The sequence below is a fragment of the Cenococcum geophilum genome (genome assembly GCF_001692895.1).
Source record: "Cenococcum geophilum 1.58 unplaced genomic scaffold K441scaffold_61, whole genome shotgun sequence".
NCBI classification, from domain to species: Eukaryota; Fungi; Ascomycota; class Dothideomycetes; order Gloniales; family Gloniaceae; genus Cenococcum; species Cenococcum geophilum.
This window is the reverse complement of record NW_027137619.1, coordinates 462,853-479,301: the sequence shown is the minus strand read 5'-3', so window position 1 is coordinate 479,301 and position 16,449 is coordinate 462,853. Positions and strand designations below refer to the sequence as shown.

At 49.1% G+C, this 16,449-nt stretch overlaps 5 protein-coding genes across 5 annotated transcripts; 4 read left to right on the top strand and 1 right to left on the bottom strand.

Annotated features, from left to right (window-relative positions):
• The first annotated feature begins 2,684 nt into the window (after positions 1 to 2,684).
• Positions 2,685 to 3,504, top strand: K441DRAFT_668219 (uncharacterized protein). The gene is given in 4 exon segments (XM_067649965.1): positions 2,685 to 2,729; positions 2,851 to 2,969; positions 3,151 to 3,216; positions 3,230 to 3,504. The coding sequence occupies 4 exon segments, from the start codon at positions 2,725 to 2,727 to the stop codon at positions 3,271 to 3,273; spliced, it is 234 nt and encodes a 77-aa protein (XP_067498482.1). The 5' UTR covers positions 2,685 to 2,724; the 3' UTR covers positions 3,274 to 3,504.
• Positions 3,505 to 4,618: 1,114 nt separating this feature from the next.
• Positions 4,619 to 6,348, bottom strand: K441DRAFT_668217 (cyclin-like protein). Its single transcript, XM_067649964.1, has one exon. The coding sequence runs from the start codon at positions 5,919 to 5,921 to the stop codon at positions 4,833 to 4,835; it is 1,089 nt and encodes a 362-aa protein (XP_067498481.1). The 5' UTR covers positions 5,922 to 6,348; the 3' UTR covers positions 4,619 to 4,832.
• Positions 6,349 to 6,381: 33 nt separating this feature from the next.
• Positions 6,382 to 7,213, top strand: K441DRAFT_668216 (mitochondrial F1F0 ATP synthase-like protein subunit Atp14). Its single transcript, XM_067649963.1, has 3 exons — positions 6,382 to 6,598; positions 6,651 to 6,735; positions 6,796 to 7,213. The coding sequence occupies exons 1-3, from the start codon at positions 6,572 to 6,574 to the stop codon at positions 7,059 to 7,061; spliced, it is 378 nt and encodes a 125-aa protein (XP_067498480.1). The 5' UTR covers positions 6,382 to 6,571; the 3' UTR covers positions 7,062 to 7,213.
• Positions 7,214 to 8,512: 1,299 nt separating this feature from the next.
• Positions 8,513 to 12,018, top strand: K441DRAFT_681419 (DUF1765-domain-containing protein; the record flags this gene model as incomplete). Its single annotated transcript, XM_067651470.1, has 3 exons — positions 8,513 to 9,492; positions 9,548 to 11,125; positions 11,175 to 12,018. 3 exons carry the CDS (start codon positions 8,513 to 8,515, stop codon positions 12,016 to 12,018), a joined length of 3,402 nt encoding a protein of 1,133 aa, XP_067498479.1.
• A 2,750-nt stretch (positions 12,019 to 14,768) lies between these two features.
• On the top strand, positions 14,769 to 15,992 carry K441DRAFT_620263 (class II peroxidase; the record flags this gene model as incomplete). The annotated part of the gene is made up of 4 exons (XM_067645917.1): positions 14,769 to 15,073; positions 15,122 to 15,300; positions 15,359 to 15,764; positions 15,863 to 15,992. Exons 1-4 carry the CDS (start codon positions 14,838 to 14,840, stop codon positions 15,990 to 15,992), a joined length of 951 nt encoding a protein of 316 aa, XP_067498478.1. The 5' UTR covers positions 14,769 to 14,837.
• Between the last annotated feature and the right edge of the window lie 457 nt (positions 15,993 to 16,449).

Sequence of the window (16,449 nt, the reverse complement as noted above, 5' to 3'; positions counted from 1 at the left end):
TATAGGTGGACGTGGGGGGTTAGTAAACCGGCCCTAAGGCCATACCGTAGCTGCTATTGCAGCTATAGCTAAAGGGGCTTTTAGTTAAAATGTAAGGCCTTCGGACGTTAGTAATTAAAGCTATAAAGACTAGGCTTACTAGGACTTATCTAGATAGTTTAATAAGCCCTTAACCTTGCTAGCTATCTACTTATATTTAGCGTATAAAGCCTTTAGTTAGTTAGTAAGGAGTAATATAGCCTAGTAGAGAATTAATAACTAATTTAGGCTCCCCTCTTCCTATAGGTAGGGCTCTAAATCCTATATAAAGGCCTTATACGCCTTATACTGGAAAATAGGGTGGCTCTATACTGGATAGCTTAAGAATATCTTATAAAGGGCTACTAAGTCCTATAAAATAACCTTACGGAGGTAAAAGAGAAGGTTTATAACCCCTATAGTAGTAAGGTTATTAATCTAATATAGCTACGGGCCAAAACAGCCCTTTTATTTGTCTAGTTCGGGCCATATTATTAATAGCAGTATATTAGGCGGCGTAATACCTATATAGCGGATTTCAAAGCAGCCTATCTATAAGGGGTGCCCTACTATTAACCTTATAAACTCTTATAAGAGAGAGTTTAAGTAATAGCCTACTATCTGCTCTTAGTTCTACCTCCTAGTACGCTAAATCTAACCCCCTTTAGCTCTGCCGTTTTAGTGCCGGCGCTCCGCCTAATATGCGTCTTCTTCTCTAAAAAGACGCCAATATACTAGAAGGCCTTTACGACCTAATCTCGCTATAAGTTATATAAGAGGGCCGCCTCGCGGTCCCTACCGCCCTTAATTAGGCGTATATTGTACTATACTAAGCGCCTACTAAAGTCCGGAAACGGCTCCGTACTAAGATCCTAGCAGTATAGGAGATAGAAAGCTAGCCCGCTAAGCATATAAATAAACAGCTTCCTATTCCGTAGAACCCTAATAGTCTTAAGGCGGCCGTGCTAGTTCTACTTACCTACGCGTGTAGTGAATATTAAGGGCATATAGCGCGTAGGGCCTTTACCCTTAAACTTAAAGGTAAATAGATCTGAGATCTCGGCGGAGCGTCTGTTGCCGCCGTAGGTAAGCATATAATGGCCTAGTAGGATATTAATAAGCGTGCGGAAGTAGCACTCTAGGGATAAGGCGGCGCCCCTAGCCTAGAGCTTACGGTAGACGCTTTAGAACTTATCCTCGGTATAGCCGTTAAGGAGGGTATCTCTACCCTTATCGGCGAACTGCTCTTTCTCACGCTGCGCGTCCCTCCGCTATAACGTCTTTAGGTACTGTAAGGGTACTTTTGGTCCCTTACTCGGCTACATCCCGGGAGCTCTTAGGGGCTGCCAAGGCTAGCCTTCGGCTAGGCCTTGGCCACCCCTTATAAACTCCTCGGGCTTGCAGCCTCCTTCCTCCCCCATCGGTTCGTCTCTCTGTACTCAGGCTATTGCCTACCCTCATTACCATATCGTCCTCTTCCATCGACTCCCTATGTGACTCATGCTCGGCTTGCCTGCTCCCTACCGTACACCGGCAATACTGCCTTACATTCGAACCGATCCTACACCCTTGCGGGTGGTAGCCTGCAGCAAGCCGAGGGCTGCGCCCTCGAGCAAAATCACGATCCTCCATTTTTACCTAGGACGATCGCGTTCACTGCGACACAGCAGGTACACCAGCAGACGCCTGGCAGATCGCATCCGCATAACGGTGTTGGAATACGGATCAGGTCCTCTACCTTTACCTAGGACGATCACGTATGCTGCAGAGCAGCTACACCAGCAGACGCCTGGCAGATCGCATCCGTATATTATGGTGGTAGATACGGATTAGGAGAAAAAAGGAATTCTTAATCCTTTCCCTCTTACCTAGGCTGATTAGTTTACTGCAATAAGCAGGTATACTAGCAGATATCTAGGATCGCGTCCGCTAATAACGGTTATGGAATACGGATTAGAGAAGGGAGACCAGATTGGACGCGATTACCTCCCAAGGAGACTGGTAACGCTCTCTAGGCTAACCGCGGTTTACTCGCGATAGAGGTCCCACCAACAGAGATTGGAAGGTTGAACGTCCTTAAAAGAGATGCAAAGAGCTACGGCTCTTAGATCGTTCGCGATCGCTTAAGGGCTACGGCCCGACCCGGAGACTCTCCGGCTGTCAGCCTGAGGGCTGCCGAGACTAAATCGTAGGCGATTGTCTCTCAGAGCTACGGCTCACCTCGAGCTACGGCTTAAAGATCCTATACGATCGCTCAAGGGCTACGGCCNNACCCGGAGACTCTCCGGTTGTCAGCCATAGAGCTGCCGAGACTAAATCGCAGGCGATTGTCTCTTAGAGCTACGGCTCGCCTTAGAGCTACGGCTCACCTTGAGCTTCGGCTTAAAGATCCTACGCGATTAAGCTTGCAAACACTCTATGGCTAACCGCGGTTCACTCGCTACAGAGGTCCCACCAACAGAGATTGGAAGGTTGAACGTCCTTAAAGAGATGCAGCTACCCTGGAGGCTATCCGATTGCGATTTAATGGCTATCCGAAGAACTGACGGCTAGTTTTTAAAGCTATAGCTACTACCATGCGCTTCTAGATTAAATGCAATTAAGGGCTACTGCCTAATTAGCTAAAGAGCTGCCGAGACTAAACCGTAGGCGGTTGTCTCTTATTAAGCTACGGCTTACCTCAAGAGCTACAGCTTGCCCAAGAGAATGGCGGCGGCTNAAAGATCCTACGTGATCGACCCGGAGACTCTCCGGCTGTCAGCCATAGGGCTGCCGAGACCTAATCGCAGGGCGATTGTCTCTTAGAGCTACAGCTTGCCCAAAAGATATGGCAGCAGCTNAAAGATCGTACGCGATNATCTTTCTGCAAGGCTTCGGTCGCTCCAAGAGCTCNAGCTTGCATCAAGAGCTANAGCTTGCCCAAGAGAATGGCAGCAGCTCAAAGATCCTACGAGATCTCTTCTTATTGCCAATATTACTCCGTAATAACAGTGTAATTCAGAAGGAAGGAAACACGCGTATGAGCTATTTTAGCNATCACTTCCTTACAAAAACTGATTGCGCGGCCGGGGGAAGGCAATTAAGACGTCAATTTAAAGTCTCTAAAAGAGCTACGTCTTACAAAGATCGTACGCGATCTCTTAGCAAAGCTTTGGTTGCTCCAAGAGCTCCAGCTTGCTTCAAAAGCTCACAAGACCCTATTACGGTTAAATATCGACATCTCTCCGAACCCCTTCCGGGACGAGCCCTCTATAATCTCCCGCTACCGCAAGGTAGAGGGGGGCTGACCGCAAGAAGGGGGGGGAATGTAAGGGATATTCTTGCGATCAAGCCCGGCTCCAAGTGGAAGACTATCTGGCTGTCAGCCATAGAGCTGCCGAGACTTAATCGCAGGCGATTGTCTCTTCAAGACTGATCGTATACGATCAAGTCTTACCCCACACCAGCAGACGCTCTTTTCCTACCTAAAATAGGCCCTTTTTCCCACTGGGTTTTGGCCATAGGTTAAGGTTTTTATCGAGGCTGCTTGGCTGGTCCTTTTCCCCCATTTCTTTATTCCCCTGTATAAGCAAGGCTTCTGCACTGCTTACCCTTCTGTATATAGAATCAATCTATTGGGATACGGCTTGGGGGCCAGCCCTAACCAAGGGGGGGCAATGTAAGGGTACTTTTGGTCCCTTACTGGCTGCATCGCCTAGGAGCTCTTAGGGGTAGCCAAGGCCTAGCCGAAGGCTAGGCTGTGGCACCTCCTTATAAGCTCCTCAGGCTTGCAGCCCTTCCCTCCTCATCGGTTCGTCTCTGTACTCAGGCTATTGCCTACCCTCATTACCATATCGTCCTCTTCCATCGACTCCCTATGTGACTCATGCTCGGCTTGCCTGCTCCCTACCGTACACCCTGGCAATACTGCCTTACAGGTACTCCCTAACGCTATCCTCCCGCGGAAACAGGTGGCTGTTTATTTTTATAGCTTTCTATATCCAATAGAGGTCCGTTAGAGCGGTAATATAGCCGCGAACTAACCGCCACAAAAGCCGCGTTTCCTCTTAAGGTACGTTAATATCGGCTTTACAGCTCTTCCCTTTTAAGGGCTGGCTTGCAACCTCCTTAACGAGGAAAAGAAGTAGCTTATCCTCCGTAATGGTATTGCTGTTATAGTACTACTTCCGTTTATAGAAGGCCTAAAGCCGAACGACGCGTTAGCCATAGGCCGCGATACTTTTAGGAGGGGGGGGGGTATTACCTTAAACTCCTTCTGCTTTGGATCGTACGTTAAAGACGTGTTCTTAGGCCTTGCGGCACGCGTAAGGGCAAGGACATACTACGCGTTAGCGCGTAATTCGGCATTATTGGCGATATTAATCTCTACGCGGTTAGTCAGCGCCATCTTATATAGTAGGTATAATAGCAGACATGCTGCCGCGATTAAGGATAGGCAGGGAGGACTTTTTTATATACACTTGGGGCCTCAATGGCCCTAATTACCCTACGGTCGGCGTCGATCAGCGGCTCGATCAGCAGGTGGCCCTGGATACGCGAATCTCCTCAGCTTGGCGCTGGTGGCGCTGAGGAGATCCTCGAATCTGACCCAGGTGGCTGGCTGAACACGTGATTTTTCGGCTGACCGAGGATCAGCCGGGCAGTCAATACCAACGAATCAAATCCTCCGGGAAACTGGCTAGCCCCCTCCTAGTCTGTTTCATTAACCGAAAAGCAACGAGTCCGTGCATCTCAAATTTTCATGCTCAAACCCAGATCGTCCAACTCCAATACAAACTGTTTGTGCGTAGCATCATTGCTGGCCCAATATTCTTCTAACCAACAGGAATTTTGGAGCGGTCCCCACCCTTGCGAATCCACTCTTCTTCAATGACTGTGTCCCGCGCGTTGTAGATTAACTTGTAAGCTGTGCGGATTGTGCCATCGCTCACATCCACCGCTAATCCTATCTCCTTTGGCGTGCGCGGTTGACCCATAAGGTGTGCAATCAGGTAAATACATGCGCCAGTAATGGACAATGGGGATCGACCAGCAGCAACGCCAAGAGCAGTAACACGGTTTGCTGCATCTTGCGCAATGATGCCGATGTAATTCGACAGATTGAGCTTGTTGCATGCGCGGCCAATGAGCTCAGAAGCCTCAGTAGATTTCGTGATTTTATAGGCGCCATTGTTCATGACAGCACCGCTGCCCGAAATCATAGGTCCTTCACGAATCTTGTTGGAGAGGAATTTCTCCAGTGCTTTGAATGTGCGCCCAATCTCCTTTTTGGTGACGTTGGTTAACTTGAAAACCTCGCGGAAGGACCGAGGGACATCATTCTGTCGGCATGCAATGAAGATGCAGCCAGCAATTATGGCGTCTTGCGACTTGCCCTTGAAGAGCTTCGCATCATCCGTCATTTTGAAGAGATGTTTTGCTGTATCCGCGACTATATGCGGGATCTGCGCAGATTCACATAGGGTTCCAATCTGCTTGTAAGCAGCGAGAAGTGTCTTCGTGCCCTTGTCATGTGTAGACTTGTTTTGAGCTCTGTGTAAGTCACGGCTGCGGATATTGCCATCACCAAACGATATCTCAGTCTGCAGCTGAGAGCCGTTGAGTAGAGGATTCGCGGCTTCTCCAACACGAGAAGGGTCATCGTTTCCTTGATCATCGTTGGAGAACGTTCGCCACTCAGATCGAGTATCGATGATGCGGTCCGCTAGAACCCGGCCGCACGAAGCGCAAACTGTGTCACCAGAAGAGAACTCTTCGACCAAGTTTGGTGGAAATTCTTTGCAGTCCGGACACATCAAAGTGACGTTGAGATCCTCTTGCCATTCCTGGGGTTTGACAGGCTCAGAAACTTCGTTATAAACCTCTCCTGGCGAGAGCACACGGCCGTCCGGAGCAGTAGCCATGACTGCGAATGCGAGCGCAGAGGAGAGTAAGGTCGGACGATCTGGCAAGATGTCTAGATGGGGACGATCGGCCAAGTGGAGTTGCTTGGGTGGAGGTAGACAGGAGATGAGGCTTTGAAGGCTTTCAGCAGTTTGCCACAGAGAGCGGTATGATCGTTAAGTGGGCGGCAAAGTCTGGAGAGAAGAGAGATTGAGGCGGGAGAAGCCTGAAAAATCGCTTCTCTGTTAGTCAGTGACTAGCGAGAGCAAAACATACTATTATTGTGCTATTGTTCAATGAATCTATAACAGTTGGTGCATCCCAACAGCGCGAAATGAAGTTGAAGTGAAAGCGTCGCCCCAGTACCTCTTTGTCACTCAGAGCGGTTAGTAATACATGAAACACGGACGATCTAGTTTAACGAGCGGCGTTTCGACACTGGACTGCAAGGCACGGATTTCAGAGTGAAGTGTCGAGGTCGTGGTGAAGATGAAGGTGAAGAAGGACAAAGGCTGCCTTCGATGACTGATTTGAAGCTGAGGCTGAAGCAGAGTCAGATGGCGCCATTCCGCTTTCGGCGTGCGGCTCTGAAAACCTCAAGCATGCCGAAACCTTATGACCGGGAAGGTCTCATCGTCTGCTCTACACCAACCACGTCCTCTCCAACACAATGCTTGCTCAATCTCTCAGGGCCTCGGTAAGCATCAATTGGGTCTGTTATGCTTACGCTATCTGACAATACCTCGCAGCGCCAGTCGCTCGTCCGCGTTGCCCGGCAGCGACATGCCGTAGTTTCGCGTCGTTCCTTCATCGCACCCACCGCTGTCCGGCAAGGTAAACCATCTCTCAGAGCCTCCGTTGCAGTAATCACTAACTCGATTACCTTTTTGGCAGCCGATTTGGTCCAGGAAATGTACCTCCGCGAGTTGAAGAACTACAAGCCACCCCAAGTTAAACAAACGGATGCCGAGGGCCACGTCCAAAAATTCAACATGCCTAAACCTCCACCATCACCCGAAGAGAGTGACATCGCGAACGAGCTAAAAACATACGAGACCCAGCAGGTTGATATTGAGGGTCAATCGAGTGAAGGAGGCTCGGCCGTGGTGGAGGAAGATTGGTTTGAGGAGGAGGAGGATGAAGCTCACGCTGTTCACTAGACTGCAGTATTTATATCATCAACTACCTGTAAAATTTCCTATCAATTGCATCAATATCAATTGAGCGTTAAGCTACTGCTGAATAGGAGCCTATTCATGTGCCCGATCTCAAACTGTGCAACCCCAGTTGTGCTAAGATTAGCTGACCAATATCTGGCTGAGTTTATATTGCATTGTTCCAGCTGTAATAGCTGCCGTTAAGTCTTGGGACAAGCCTTACGTGTTTCATCATGCCAACCAACTAGGTTTTTCTAACTTTGGTGGGATAGGGAGAGCTCCACTGCTCTAGTAAGCCTCTCTACATGATGCTCAATTCGCGGACCTTAGCATAATTCTTCACTGCGTAGGTCGGCAGTCTCGTCATGCATACTTATCGCAGCCTCTTCGGGTGTCCAGTGCATCGGAACCAAGCGGAGTGGAGGCGGCGATGTGCAGCAGAGGCCTCGTCATCTCAAACCACTGCATGCTGCGAAAGAAACTCTCGGTGTGCAGTACAGTCACAAAACACAGCTGGATGAGGAAAGACGGGTATCCCTCCATCGAATCTACTTCGACGATTTGAAACAGTCTAGCTTTTTTATCAGTGCGTACCTATCGAATGCTTCTTGTTTCGTCCAAGGGCTGTTCGCACGAACACCTTCTGCACTAGCTCGGATTACCTGATGATGCATATTACACCCATGCGCGATAAGCTAGCCTGTAATTGAGGATCAGAGGATGGATTTTGGCAGATCTGCTGGACACAGCAAATAAGATGGGTGTCGGTTACGTTGCTTTGTGGAGCATGCCCACTCTTGAGTACGTGAAATTCCGCGCAAGACTTGTGGTTATATTCAGACGGCTGCTGGCGGAGGTTTCTCAACTACTCCTCCAGCTTGCGTCCATGCCCGTGGCGTGATTCTCCAGCTCTCGACAACATTTTCATGGTGGTAGTGAGCGGCTCCATTGGCCCCATAAGCCCCATGAAAAGCAGCCGAACCGACCCTAAAGATCACCGTCGCCTCACGCCTTCAACAGCCGCCCCTACATGCAGCCCACCAAAAATAAACTTCAAGCAACCCCTGCCCAGCAATCCTTGCAGCGCTCAACGTCGTCCCGCTCTGCCCAGTCTGCGACAGTCGAGGAGCCTCCCTGATTCAAACCAGTCAATCCTGCGGAAATCAGTCAACGCCTGCTAAGGACCGCTGCTGAGGCGTGTCAACGTCAGTCGTTACCACCTTTGGTCAATTGTTTCTACTCCACCCGTTTGTCCACGAACACCCGCCACGTAAAGCACTAGCCCCGACTACAATTCTTCCCGCCGTCTCCTATCTGCTGGGCTATTGTGTGAACATACAACCTCGACTACCCCTCCAGCCTGATCGAGAAACCATGAGACACTAGCGGTAGACGATTCCTCTCAGTGTTCTAGCAACCCATGGAGCAAGACCCATTGTATAAATCTATTCATTATGTACGCTGTTGCCTCTGCCACGAGCGGTCATGATATGCTTGCAAACAAGAGCCGTGGACGGGATCGGAGTGCCTCAGAACTTGTAGGACCTAGTAACGACGACCCGCGGTTACCTGAATCTGTATATCTTCCTCGCGCTGCCAGCTACACATATTTCCCACAAGTAAAAGAATTGTTTGACGAGGCAGGAATCGTCGAACTAAAGGGCACTATATCTGAGGACGAGCTGAAGGCCTCGAAAGACAGCAATGGTGACGAAGGACCTTACTCTTCTTCCGGAGGGACGAGCCCGGAGGCTGAAGTCTCTGCAGCATTTGAGCGGCTATCATTGCAACAAACCATTTCACGCCGCTCTTCGAGATTCCTTCTCTTCGGCAGCCAGAACCAGGACAGTCCTGACAACTCACCAACCGAAAAACTTCAACGGCTAAGCCGGAGTAGCACGGATTTTGCGAAATCAAGATCCCCTTCGAGGTCCTTTTCGAAGCTAAAGCGAAAATCGTGGATGTCCTCACAGTCTCGATCATCTTCGCCAAGTAAGGATGGAAGTAGATCAGCTGGGGCTGAAGGGCCTACAAATGATACCAAGAACTCGGACGCAGGCCGTCGGAAGTCGATAATCACATTGTCTAGCAATTCGGAAAAGATAGGATCAAACGATGAGCGTGATGGTTCGCCTCTCTCAAGAAAAGGGACTGTCTTGACCAAAAAACCCAAGAGACCCCTCAGTGCCTTACTGAAAGGTTCTAACCCAGCAGATCTGACTCCACCGGTCCCCAAGGTCCCTGCTCTACCACCTTTACCAAAGTCTTTCTCCACCGATAAGCTATCTTACATGACACCCTCTCCCACCTCTGAACGGATTCCGCCTATTCCAAGACATTTGTCATCAGATAAACTCAAGGGCATTAGGACTGAACTAAGAAAGAAGGACGAACTCTGGAACGTTTTCCGTGCACTAGACGGTGACCTTCGCAAGTGAGCATTCCTATATCAACACTGATTTTTTTGTGGCTAAACACATTACCCGCAGATTTCAAGCTAAATCTATTGCCTTGAAAGCCAACGTCCTCCGGACTACCCTGCTGCCTTTTCTACGGTCATACGCAACCCATCCCTCGAACCACAAGCTGCGCCCTGAAGACTTGGATAGACGAGCGAATATTCTGAATGGATGGTGGACTGGCCTGTTGGAACTTCTTGCTGGAAGGAACAATCAATCCATATCCGGGACTGATCGACCGGCCATACTGGAAGGAATCGCTGGAATCATGGAAAGACCGGAGTGGAGACTTTCGCCATCTCCCTTCTGTCCCTTGGCAGACAGGACTGAACCTGTACCTACATTAACGTCAAATTCCACGTCATCGCTTTCGTCAGGTGCCTCGGACTTCCTGGCTGAGTCGGTCTACCACAACGTCCGAAATATCTTTACTCAAAACCTTCTCGCGCAGATGGCATTTGTAGTTGACAAAATGTCTCTGCGAAATGCACCTGCTAGCCTTGTGACTTTCTGTGGCAAGACGTGTGCTTATTCGTTCTTTTTCTGCCTTGGAGTTGCTGATATACTTGTGCGATTATGGGAGCCATCTCTTGACACAATGAGACGCGTCCTTGAGGAATCAGGGATATCAAGACAAGACAGAATGGAAAGTGTCTCTAACCAAATCCTCCCCGCGTTCCCTCCCTGCCTTCATGCACTGAAGTTCCATTCTCCGGCCAAAACCGTGCGGTCCTTGCGTAAACCTTCTGCATTACCGCTTGGAACGGCGAAACTGGATTGGTACGGGCCATGGGTAAAAAGGTGGTCAGGTACTGAGAGCGATTTGTTCTACGTATTTGTCAAACACTACCATATCCTCGCTACAGACTTCCTGCCACCAGAACCAACTTGTGCAGAACGCATTTGTGTGCCTGGGTTAGTGATGGTTCATTCTCAGATTTTGACAAACTTGGATGCCACTATCAATCGCCATTCAACTACATTGCAGCAAGAAGACCACTCTAATGGAGCTGCACTAATCACGTTTGACGACGTCCTGAGCGATCCGGATGCTTCACCTTCGACTATACCACTGCCACCTACTAATGCTACCAGACTGATGGCGGAGAATCGTTTGATCATGTTGATACGAGATTTCTTTTCCGAGAGAAGCTCCAATTATGTTACGGCACGACAAATGTTTGCAGAAGCTTTTGATCATTTACTGAAGGCATCTGCTCGGAAAATTTCCATCTACGACAATAATGCATGTTACACCCTCTGCGATTTCTTAGAAGAGGCCTTTGTTATTTTGGTTCGATACGAACAGATCACGTCCATTCAGAAATCAGCCCTTGATTGGCCTTTCTGGCTATCTGTGTGCAAGCAGATGGCAGCTAGTCAAAACACAACTACGGAGATCAAATTATATGCCTTTTTGTATAGTGTCTGGACCACGGTAGTCGGTAATGAGAGCCGCAAAGCCGAGTTGTGTCTTGATTTCTTGCTAGAACCAGAGTTTTTTGAGAGCCGGTTCAATCATTGGTGCCCGATGGTCCGAGCGTATTTCATGCGTTTGTTGTGCTGGCGGATTGCGCGGCATGATGGAGAAGAAACTGATAGTGATATGTAAGTCACTTACTTAATCTGCACTTCCACTCGCTAATAGACCGGACAGAGAAATATTGCGGAGACTGAGCGATAGATTGCGCTCTGTTTGGGCCCATTATCTTTGGTTACGAGAGGAAGCTGAGCGAAAGGAAGGTTTGCCTCCATCTACTGCGCCGTGCAACCCAGCACCGGGCCGTCGACTACTCATTATACGCACGGACAACCCCATTATTGGAAGTGGAGGCCCATTTCTCTCTTTCGATGGAGTAGTTCAGTCAGCGTCTTCCAAGAGACTCTCATCCTTAGGCGCAATTCCTGAAGCCGAGCCACGACCAGTATCTGCACAGTCGACCGATTCTTCGGACTTTGGGCAAAACGAAGAAGATAACAGTAAAAGAAGATGGAGTTTGCTGAGAACTCTTATCAGCACTCCAAAGTCGCGTTCGAAATCACGAAGTCCTGGGCCTCCATCAAAGGAGCTCTCTAAGCCTTCCCCATCTTCTCAAGAAAGAGGCTCAACCACAACACCCCCGAACGAGAAGAATCCTCCCTCGCAAGAACGCCCCCAGTTAGTCTCGCACCGCAGTTACTGCTTCCGTTTTTCCCTAGAATGGGTTGATAAGCGCTTCCAAACACCAGGCAACATGCGCGTGTACCCACCACGACTACCTCTACCAGCGCAAACGCTCTTTCAGGCTCATGGAATTAACCTGTCCTCTCTTGGAAGCGCGAAGCCCAAAGGAGCGGCTGCAAATTCAAGCAGATATGCAGGTCGCGCGCTTGCAGAATGGGCCATTATTGTGCACGAATGCCAGAACTTCTTTGAGCGGCGGAAGAACGAAGGCGTACCTTCTAATAAATGGGTTGAAACGCCGACGCTTGGTGTTGAAGCATTCCGACGACCTGGATAGAGATCCTGCGTTCTTGTCGATGATTTTGGCGGCATTATACCTAACGAAATTCTGTGCTATTCTCGTTCCTTGCATTTCGATAATTCGCGGTCTGTACATTACGCATTGCACAGTTGTACGCCCTAGCATATAGTTTCCGGCATCGGATCTTATTCTTGGTGGGCATAATTCTTTATGCTTGTATGGCATTTTGGTGCTTCATGCCTTAAGGGAGAAATGCCGTCTTAGAGCTTTGGGGAAGGCGCTTTGGTTGTTTGGGGTATAAGGGTGGGAGGTGGAGGATCGGTTGACAATAAGGAATTTTTGAACATGCGGTGACTATATAAGCAGGTTAAAGATTGCCTGCGGAAATACTAAAACTTGCTTTATTCTCATATTCGCTCGACATCCTTTGCTTGTTATCGCTCTATGCAGAAGCTCGTCTTGGTGGGGTAAAGAGGCGTAGGCTATCTTGCAGTTGAAGTCGATTTCAGCAGCTAAGGTTCCATTCAAGAATTGTTTCCTCTCCCGCTCTCGCAGCTGCAATCAGGCTATTTCCACTGCCGATTGTTCTCCGAGATCAACAGTTGGTATACCGGGGACATGGGTGATTCTGTTGCTCAGTCTGGCGATGTTCGGCGAGGTGCAACACTAGGGTCTGGTTTTCACGATGCTAAGTCTGTGTAGCCGAGATAATTGGAATTTATAAGCTGGTATCAAGGCATTTTTGCGAAAAAAAGGCTCTGAATAGGAAGGACTGCAAGACTGCAAGTCCCTGACATTCGACACGAGCAGTATCTAAGCATCATTCTCAAGTTTGGTTATTGGTGCTGTTGAATGTGAAATTCAGGGTCCTGCTTTCAGGAATACCTCTTAATACCTCTCAAATTATCGCGATTGGCTAGAAGAATTATGATAATAGAGCCCCCTACTTATTTGTCCAAGTAGGCCTTGAAGAGCAATCAGACATGCACAAGCTTTTATCCAATCTCTGTAAATTTACGTTGTACATTCAGCGTGCTGCACGATCTCGTGGAACCATCAATACCTTATCTCACAGCCTCTAGATATTCTTTGCACGCAAAACTGCGCACTCAAAGAATTCTCAAGCGGTGAAAAACTTGATTCTTAGAGCTGCGTTAAGATGCATCCACGTTTCCGAACCCGGATATTAAAGCGCCGCCTCCGCAGTGATCTGCACGTCAATATTGGATTTGCGCCCAGGGGCAGTCGGGTCTCCAAAAGGACATCCGACCAGTAAGCCTCCTTTTCTCAAAATCGACGTTCATGCTACACAGACCTTAAAGCGAGGACGGAAAGCCGAAGTAGCTGTCGGGAAGCGACTCGCAAGCCGTGGCTTTTTTCGTTCTACAACAGCGCTGAGCTAGACAGATGACGGTTCTCCACTGATCAGCCATATGAGGAATGCGTTCAGGTACGCCTTTTCTCATACAATCCTAATACGTGTTCTGCGCTCTGTTACATCTCCAAATCACTAGAAAGATTTTCTGTGACCATAGAGGTCTTCTACAAAATACGACAACCGTTTCATGATGTAGGCAGCTAATGGCCCTGCTACTTCCTCTGCTTCCAGAGCTTCCGACAGACGGTCTTAGGCGTGCCTTGCATCATTTCTCCACGGGGTCGGGTGGATGCAGTATCCATCCCAACGAAAGAACCCTGGTTCAGGGCGCGAAAGGCCAAGATGAAATTTCAGGTTGAATTGTGGCTTGCAGCTGCCCCTGAAAGCACGGTATAGACCCCTGATTCTGACTTCAGGCACCCGTAGAGGTCTCCCCTTGTCTAGTATCTCTTCGCGCATGGCTTACCCTGCTCTTAGCTTCTATATCCAGCTTGCCATTTTGCTTTAATAATGGGTCTGTATTACTTCGGATATTCTCAAAACGCGCCGCTTTCTTCAATCCGATTTCTAGATCGTAAATAGTCTTATTCTTAGATAGCTACAGAATCTCTATTCTACTAGCCTATGATTCTTGAAGGTCTTTGGAAGTTTCCTGCGCCATTGCTGATTCGATATTCCCTATTGTCTCTGGCTTTTCTCGCTTTATTGGTGCTGGCTGGCTGAAGCATTTCGATGTTGGGTAACGGTCGACTATTGTCTTCCAAACTCCCCAATGCCGGTATTCTGCTCCCATGGCGGTGCAGATGCAGCATTTTCTGGTAGCCTTTCGCAACACTGTGCGAGTCATGCTTTCCCGTAGAAGACCCCGTGAGTCTGATCATTGCCTCTCGTGATGGTTTGTAGGATCGGAAGGAATGTAGCTGACCGGAAGATCTGCTTTCTCTAGCCAGCGCCCACGCCCCCGCCCACGCCTGGCATATGCGATATTTTACTTAAATGCTAATAGCTCGCGACGAGTTGAGTATTAATGTGATTTATATTTTATAGAACCAGCTGTAAGGCTAAATTCATGCAGTTTTTAAACCTAAAGTAGAAGGATCTAGGCCTATTTTAGGGAGGTGTATGTATATTAATTAGGGGGTGTATGCGTATCATTTAGGCGGTGCATGATTATCATCGACCTTAAAAATTAAAGGCCCTGCCTTTCTTGCGGGTGCACAGTTCTTTTGGCAAGCATACAGTATCTACGCTGGATATTGTACTTGGCTAGTGATTACCGAAATTGCTGTGTGCGTTGCTCGCGCACACAGGGGGGGCACTGGAGCTCGTACAAGCTGTATAAAGACGTAAGGCACCATCCCAAGTTGAGCTGGAATTTATGTGGTAGAGTGTTTTCCATATCTTGCTCTTTTAGTTCTCATACCCTGGGTCCCACCTGTTGCTGTTTCGTATATTCACTTTCTTCCCGGCCACGATAATGTATGCCTCAGCAGCTGTCTATTTCCTGGCCGCATCAGGGATCGCGCAAGCCTTCCGATTACCAGACGCCTCTGTATTGACCCGTGATCTCCACATACCGTCTTTCTCCAACATCAAGCGTTCGATATCAGAAACGCTATCTCCCCGCGCCTCGTGCCCAGCCGTTTGGTCTACTATCTCCAGCAACCTCACTGATCTATTCCTCACGAGTGGACAATGTAACAACCTCGCACGGTGCGCCCAGACCATCTCTGCTATAACCACATTCTAACTCTGCTACAGCCAAGCCATCAGAGCAGCGTTCCACGACTGCTTCAATAATGGCTGCGATGGCTCTCTGATCCTCGCAGGCGAATTCTCCAGGCCTGAAGACGCAGGAATGGCCGACATCTGCTCCGAACTCACCAAAATACAAGCGGAGCATGATGTCGGCATGGCAGACTTGATACAGTTTGCTGGCGGTACGCGCATTCCCTTCTCCTGCCTACCCCTGACCTTTAAAGTACTCACGCCTCCTAGCCCACGCCATCCGCACCTGCCCGCTTGGCCCTGCCGTGCCCGCCTACGTTGGCCGCAATGACAACAGCACCGCTGCCCCTGCAGGGCAACTGCCGCCAGTCAACGGGTCGGGAGACTCGCTGCTGGCGATGTTCAAGAAGAAGGAGTTCACGGCGACGGACCTGGCGGCGCTGATAGGCGCGCACAGCACATCAACGCAGTCTTTCGTGGATCAGTCCAAGGCTGGTGAGTCGCAGGACAGCACGCCTGGCATTTGGGACGTCGCGTATTATGGGCAGACGCTGACGGGTACGGCGCCGTTTACGTTTGAGAGCGATAAGAACCTCGCGGCGCAGGAGGAAGTCAAGCCGGTGTTCCAGAGCTTTGTGGCGAATCAGAAGGGATGGGATGACGCGTTTGTGCCTGCGTGAGTGTGGTTTTTTTCTCCCTTAATTTGGAGGAGCTATATGAATCTTCTAGTTTAACATGTGTTGGTGTGGGTGTGTATGCTAACAGGGCTTGCAGTATGGTGAAAATGGCGACTCTCGGTGTGCCAGGCGGGATAAGCAGCCTGACTGACTGCACGAGCGCGCTGCCGGGTGTGACGCTGAAGCGGGATATCAAGGCCGCACCTATGGGTGCGTGGAAGAGGTGAGCCGTTCTGCTCTCGGCTCGGCATGTGTGACGACTTTGTCTGCTATGGTTGTAAGCTAGTTGCGCGGGAAAAGCATATACACTCATTCATCATGGGATTTAGTATGAGATCGTGTCAGCACTTAGGATGGGCTTCGAGCAGTGTGTCCAAGAGTCAGCGACGCTGTCAGCTTCGCTGCCAAGAGGCTGCTAATGTAAGCAGTCAGCTATAAGACTGCAGCTAGCTGACAGCTCGCTGTCTTGGCGGTAAGATTTAGTGGTAAGTTAAAGCTTTGGTAGAAGTTAAGGATATTCGGATAACCTGGTTAGTTAATTATACGCCAAGCAATAGGAAATCCATAGGAATCTCTTTCTTAGCCATAGTAAATAAAGCATTTTCCCTAATATCTCCATTGCGCGCCAAAACCCCTGCTAAAGCTTACTATTTTATTACCTATATAAAATGTAGCGTATATTGC

Coding starts and splice junctions, on each gene's coding strand:
- K441DRAFT_668217 (XM_067649964.1), bottom strand. CDS start 5,921: ATGGCTACTGCTCCGGACGGCCGTGTGCTCTCGCCAGGAGAGGTTTAT.
- K441DRAFT_668216 (XM_067649963.1), top strand. CDS start 6,572: ATGCTTGCTCAATCTCTCAGGGCCTCG. Junction 6,599..6,650: donor CTCAATCTCTCAGGGCCTCG/GTAAGCATCAAT, acceptor AATACCTCGCAG/CGCCAGTCGCTCGTCCGCGT. Junction 6,736..6,795: donor ACCCACCGCTGTCCGGCAAG/GTAAACCATCTC, acceptor CCTTTTTGGCAG/CCGATTTGGTCCAGGAAATG.